The 7,002-nt window shown below is 43.9% G+C and overlaps 1 protein-coding gene across 1 annotated transcript; it reads right to left on the bottom strand.

Moving 5' to 3' along the window:
- Positions 1–1,022: 1,022 nt before the first annotated feature.
- LOC132501012 (Y-box-binding protein 2-like) lies at positions 1,023–2,126 on the bottom strand. Its single transcript, XM_060116436.1, has one exon. The coding sequence runs from the start codon at positions 2,124–2,126 to the stop codon at positions 1,023–1,025; it is 1,104 nt and encodes a 367-aa protein (XP_059972419.1).
- Positions 2,127–7,002: the final 4,876 nt, after the last annotated feature.

Below are 7,002 nucleotides of genomic sequence, written 5' to 3'. Positions count from 1 at the left end.
TCAGCTGTTAGAAGCTAATATTGTGTTAACAGATGCACCAGAAAAGGCTAGCACTTTATCACTTTGTTTACACCTGAATTGGGGTGGTAGAGGAGGAGACACAATGTAAATAAACATAATGTTTTCAAGGAACATTAATGTTAAAACCAAGTGGCTTATTGTTTTTAGGGAAGAATACCTGACTTTTCTTCACATTTGACCTGAATTCCTTCTCTTAATTAATTAGGCAACAAAAGTATTAACATAACTATTCAGACAGAGGTTTAATGGCTATTCTTCAGGGATATTGTAAAAAGAATTGCTGCTTTGTTGAGTTTCGACTCGATTTTGTTTAATAATTTGGTTTCTTGATATCTTGGAGGTAAGTCAAACTCAACACGTTTAAATGGTTGGGTAGTTGGGTATAGGGCTGGAAATAAGGGTTGATTTTAGTGGCAAAACTCCAACTACTAGGACACACTTAAAACTTCCTCTGGAAAAAATGTGGAAGACTAGAAAGTTGGGGGCGGGAAAGAGAAATGTCTCTCAAAGATGGTGGAGGAATAAGAACCCCTTAAGACACAACCTCTTCTTCTTTTTTTTTTTTTAATTTTATTTAAGCCTGTTTTTGTTTTTACTGGAGGCTCAGGTGGCACATGATGGTTCATAAAATGGCTTCAGAGGTAGGGGGTAGTGGGGAAACAAAAAATAAACTGGGAGGGGAAAGAAAGACAACCAGGAGGAGGTAAGAGCTGGCTGGTTCCTTCTCAGCCTGATTTAGGGGAGGGAGTTGGTGCCTCTGAATTATAAGGATGGATCCCTTCCTTAAACCCTTGGTCAGGGAGAGAGAGAGAGAAAAAAAAAAAAAAAAGGCAAAGGCTGTTGCTTTGGTCCTCCTGAGTCTCCAGGAAAAAGGGGAAAAGCTGGTGTTTTGATGTCATGAATTGTGGGAAAGTGGTGAGGGAGGTGCTGGGTAGGATCCAGGTCAGCTGGAAAAACTGGCAGATACCAGATGGTGGCTCTGGGTGTCCTTTGAGTTGGAATCACTCCAGTATGGCGGTTGGGGGGTCCCCACTGTTGATGGGGGCTGAGGTCTCCGGTGCTGTGGGCTGCCCGGGTCCAGGGGGCTGCTGCCGTCTCCGCTGGAAGTAGGGGCGGTTTCGTGGGCGCTGGGGCTCAGGCCGGGAACCATCAGTGGGGCCTTGGCTGGGCTTGGTCTCGCCATCCCCACCTTCTGTGGTGGGCTGCTGGGGTGGCCTGGGGGGGAAAGGCCTTCGGTACCTGGACCGGAATCTGGGTGGGGGTACCCGTTCATCTCCCTGCTGTTGGTCCTCCTCCAACGGGGCTCTCTCTTTGGGTTTTGTCCCATCAGTGCCCTCTATGGGCTGCTGCTGCTTGGGGGGCCGAGGGCCTCGCACAAAGCACTGTCGGTAGAAGAAGGGTGGTGGGCGCCGTCGTCTGGGCCGCTGCCCGGAGTCTTCAGCACGCTCCCCTTCGCTGTCTGGTTCTGTCCGGCCCGACGGAGCCTCTGCCACCATGGGTGGCGGGGCAGCTGGACGGGGCTGGGGGATGAATCGGCGGAACCTTCGTCGGTTGGGGGCATAGCGGCTGCCGTTCACTGGCACCCCTCCGGGCCCAGTTACATTAGCAGCTTCTGCGCCCTTCTCTCCTTCCACGACATCGAACTCCACAGTCTCCCCATCTCCAACGCTGCGCAGAAACTTCCTCGGGTTGTTTCTTTTAATAGTTGTCTGGTGAACAAAGACATCCTCCTTGGTATCATTCCTGTTGATGAATCCGTAACCATTCCGCACGTTGAACCATTTGACAGTGCCCAGGACTTGGATTGCCAGCACCGGCTTGTCCGCCTGACTCCGGGCCGGGGGCGCGGGGGTCCCCGAGGCCGCCGTCGCTGGGTTGCCAGGGGTGCGGGAGCCCGGCGCCGAGGGGGTCCCAGCAGCGGGGCCCGAGGAGGCTGCGGCTCCGACTCCGCCGCCGCCCGCCCCGCTGCCTGCTTTCTGTGACTCCTCTGCAGGCACCGGAACCACAACCGCTACCACCCCTGCCGCCGTCGCGGGCACCGTGGTCGCAGGCACCGCGGCCGCGGGGGCCGCTGTCGCCACCACTGCTGCCTCCGCCTCGCTCATCCCGCCGGGCCCAGTACCGGCCCCCGCCGCCACCTCCTCCTCCTCCTCCTCCTCCTCCTCCTCTGCCGCCGCCGCCGCCGCCGCCACCGGCCCAGCCCCTCCCCCTGGCTCGCGAGCCCACCGCCAGGCTTGGTCCTCGCGCCCCGAGCCTCGCCTGCACGCAGGCAGCGGGCCCTGAGCCGAGGCCAATCGGAGCCCGCAGTCGCTGCGCGCGCAGGCCCCACCTCCCAGCCACAGGCCAGTCCTAGCGAAGCTACCCCACCCCCACCCCACACCCCCCACCCCCACCCGGGCCAGCACGCCGGCCCCGCCTCCTGGACTTCGCGCCAGACATAACCTCTTTAGACCAGTTTGTTCCAAACTTCATAATCCATTTGTAAGTCTTGAACTAATATCAAGAGATAACTTTTAAACAATATTTAATCTTTCTGTGTGATATGCTCTCTAATACTTCTTGGTGGTTATTCTTTATTTTTATTCTGCTTAAAGAAAGGCTTCCCCACTTTCTTCCTTAGTCTTTCTCTTTTCACTTTCTCTTTCACACACAGGGCAAAGAGATGAGGCACTCCAGTAAACAAACTATAAGGATACACATTTTCCTGAATTGTAATGCCTAAAGTCTAAAATATTAATGAATATTAAGGTGTAAATGATGCAGGCTGATTCACAAATTCCACTAACCCATTGTATTCGCATGGGTATCAATAAGAATTATCTAACAGAGCACCAATCCACTACACTTTCTTTAAGCAGGGAGGGACTTTCTACAGGAAATTAGATGGGTTAAAAAGTCATCCTGAGAGTTTAGGAAATGTACTCTTGGTAGAGCTCTCAAGAATGACTCTGAAAAGCCACACCGCAGAACTAGGTCACTGAAGAAACTGCTACCCATAAGCAAAATAAATGATAGAAATTTAGTCTTTCTTGATATCCTTATGCCTAGTCCAGAGGCTGGCAAGGTTATGGTTATGGACTGGACCCTAGGTCTGTCTCATTCCTTCTGTGTCTGTGTTATCACCATTCTGTGTTCAAGAGAGCTGGACTACTGTCTTTCTCTATGTTCTCGGGCAACTGACATGTCCTCTGTGAGATTTTAATTCCTCATCCATAAAATGGACCTACTATACCCTCCCATAAAGTTCTTTTAGGATCACAAAAGCAAATTCCTGCAAAAGACCTGGCACAATGAATGTTAATTCCCTTTCTTCATTAAAAAGCTTATATCAGCATGCAACACCTCATGTAGGAGTGTTTTCTTCTGAAGCAGTCAAATTGATGGATTGGAAAAATGGAAGAACTGTTGCCTTTTTGAATCACAGAGGTATTTATGATCATAAACACACACATGCCTTTGAGTCAGTGTGACTGAACTGAAATTAGTGTGGTCCCTCCCTACAGAAATAGTGCTCATAGGTGGCAGTGGACTAGAATCTAAATAGCTTAGATTTTCTGTACAAATGAAACACAAATGATCAGTTTGATGAGTGTAGCTTTTTTCTTACATGATAACAGTTTAGTGGAAGGAGCATAGACTTTGAGTTGGCTTGAATCTCTGCTGCATGATCTATGAGCTACATGATCTTGCTAATGTCCTTAACCTCTCAGACCTTTGGTTTCTTCATTTGCAAAAACACTTGGGTGAATCTGTAAAGCACCTGACACATAAAAGGCACTCAGTAAATAATGGGTGTTATTACTGTTCTTGATTGTATTTTTATCTTAATTTACTTTCTACTATTTTTAGCTGGCATAGTACCTAGGTAAGCAAATGCTAGCACAGTTTGATGGAGAGAGTACAACTCTGAAATGTATGTTCTTCCTTTCAGAAAGCCTTGTTTCTTTGCTCAGGATCTGACCTTTGGTCAATAGATCCTTGACTGCTGCAGTCTCCTCCAGAAAATAGTCTCTTTTTGCCATCTCCAAGTTCCCAACTACTAAACATCATTGCATTCTTCCAACTAAAAGCAAAAAAAAAGTGCTTGTCTTTGGCTATTTCTGAGAGAAAAAATTGGTATGTTACATAGCCCTAGGAAATAAGAATATTGCTGTTGACTTTTAATATTGTATTTCAAGACTTGAACTATCAGAATTCCTCAAAGAAAGGAATATTTAAACAGTCCGTAGGCAAAACATTAACTTTTGAAACGAATGAGGAAGTCAGAATCCATTTGTTCTAAGTAGGTGTAGGAGAACTGGATTATTTGCACTTGATTGTTTTGACAGTAAATTTAATAAAAGGCAAAGAAAGAAGAAAGAAAGAAACAAGAGTCTTTAAATTGGCCATTGGTTGGAAATAAAACAGATCCTGGCAAGCCATTTTACTGTGTAAAATAGATTATGTTATATCATATTCACTGCCGATAGATATTCTAGGTACTTCACACATACTAAATAATAACTTCTTACAGTATATAACAATTACAGAATTAGACTTGGATTGCTTTTCAATGGTAAAAATGCCTTTCAAAATATAAGTATTGTGACAAAATCTGTGGGTGTAGTAAACCCTTGGGTATTAGTGAGTCTGAACTATCAAGAGAATAAAAGACACACAGCCTATATTTTCCCATGGAGTGAACAGTGCCAAACATAAATATTGCAGTATTTAACATAAAACACCCTATGTAAAAATATAGACCTTGTTTGTTTGCTTCCCCTAATGCTTTAAAAAAGCTTACATCAAGGGTACTATAAGTACTATATTTAAGAATCTAATTCAATTTAAGGGGTTCTACACTGCCTATAAATTTTTCTATCAAATTATTGTGTATTTTCACTTCAAGGCAATGCATAGTTCTATGCCAACAAAGCTTGTTAGGTGCTTAATAATAGCAGTAATCTACAAGGAGTGACTAAAATGCTTGTGGAAAAATTAGTCATTAGTAATAACTGGCAACTTCTTCCTGTTGGAGTTCAGACATATAGTTCAAGGACTGTTCTTTTTAAACTAATTTTATGGACTATCTACTATATATATAATCATGTTAAGGAGCTTTTCATGTATGCTTCCTTTAATCATTTTACCAGTCCTGCCAGGTAGGTTTTTCAGGGAGGAATCTTTCTCCTCCATCTTTATATTTCCATAGAAGGGGCCTTTGGGGGGAATTTTAAAGGGAGCATTTCTGGCTTTATTCTCTCTCCTCTATACCTGCTCCTCCCAGGACTGTGGAGAGCCTAACAGCCAGTGCATCGCATCCCACGTACCTCACACACTGTGCCCCTCAGTAGTGGAGAGGGACTCCTTCTCGGTTCTCGTGAGCTGTTCGTTTAAATAAGAAAGCTGGGGCTCTCCCTCCACTCCCTCTGCCCTTGAACTCACGACTCAGGGCATGTTCCAGAACTCACCGCACTCTTCTGAGTCCTCTGGGGCTCCCCCTTAGGCCGCAGTTAGTGGGCGTCACTGCCCGTCCCTGGGAGGCAGATTCTCCAAGCAGCAGACACGAATAGGTGTTCTGAGGCTGTTAGCGGACCCTACTATTTCCCACAGCTGGCTGGTGAGGTCTAGATTTGGGCGTGGGGCTCAGGGGTGGGAGTGAGGGTGGGGGTGAGGAGAGGGTAGGAGACGGCCAAGTTGACCTCAGTTATCAGTCATGTCCTCCATATACCTTTGTTATGAATCATTATACTTTTGGAGTAACCGACATCCCTAAATAGGCTGCGGCTTTGATTTTCAATAATCTCCTTGTTCTACTCCTTACCCTTAGGCCTTGATGGAGGTGAAGACTATATAGTTTGGACCCCAAACTACAATAGGAGTGACTATTTTAACTGGGAGATGTCTGAGATGCAGGGAGGTGAATAAGTTGCCCTAATTGACCATATAAATAGGTATGATTTAGAGTAGTGCTCATCAAAGTGGGGTGTGTAAGATGATTCATTGGGTTTGCAAAAAATATATATATATAAGCTATATTTATATTATTTTTATATTAAAATGATCAAGATATTAAACTTTACTAATACTTAACATGGCACTCAAAAATGACACCTGTGTTGGGTGTATTGTATATCAGGCATTCATTTATCCATAAGTATACAGGGCTTATCTACAACACTGAGAGGCTTGCAGCCTCACCCTCACTTTCTCATTTGCATTCAGGGTATTGCAATGTATTGAGCTGCTGTGTGCCATTAAATGGATTTAAAGATTATATTGTCTTGTTCTAAGTAAATGAACATGGCCACAAAATAGATAAGTGGCTTATAAAGACTCCTATAAAGAAATAAAATTTAAAGATAATACTAGTAACATAAATACAAGTGAACAACAAGAAAATGGCAAATCTGAGATTACTTACATACTAGGACAGGCCTTTGTTGATCATATTCAAGAGGATAATAATGATAATCTAATCAGATCCCCAAAGAAGTTGAAAAATATTTAGAAAATATTATGGACAGTATTTAATATATAAATTTCATCCACCATATTTAACTAATAAACCTCATCTTGCCTTGAGATATTAATGATAAAAAAAGTAATAATTAGCAAGGCATTTAAAATCCAGGCATCTAAACCATGAAGCAAGGGTCTTTTTTTTTTCTTAACATTTAAAGTTATTTGAAACTTATTATACAAAATTTTATACAATATTATACAAAACATTATACAAAATTTCATTAAAGTTGATGATAAATATTTAAAAGCATTTTTGGGTTCCTTAATGTAATAATACTATAGAAATGCATGTGATATATATATATATATACACATATATACACACATATAATACTTTCAGTTCTTCAATTGTTTTTTGTTTTTGGGTTTTTTTTTTTTTTTTTTTTTTTTTGCGGTACGCGGGCCTCTCACTGTTGTGGCCTCTCCTGCTGCGGAGCACAGGCTCCGGACGCACAGGCCTAGCGGCCACAGCTCATG

This window comes from Mesoplodon densirostris, chromosome 13 (assembly GCF_025265405.1).
Source record: "Mesoplodon densirostris isolate mMesDen1 chromosome 13, mMesDen1 primary haplotype, whole genome shotgun sequence".
NCBI classification, from domain to species: domain Eukaryota; kingdom Metazoa; phylum Chordata; class Mammalia; order Artiodactyla; family Ziphiidae; genus Mesoplodon; species Mesoplodon densirostris.
Note: the sequence above shows the minus strand (reverse complement) of the source record. Positions and strands in the feature narration are given on the sequence as shown.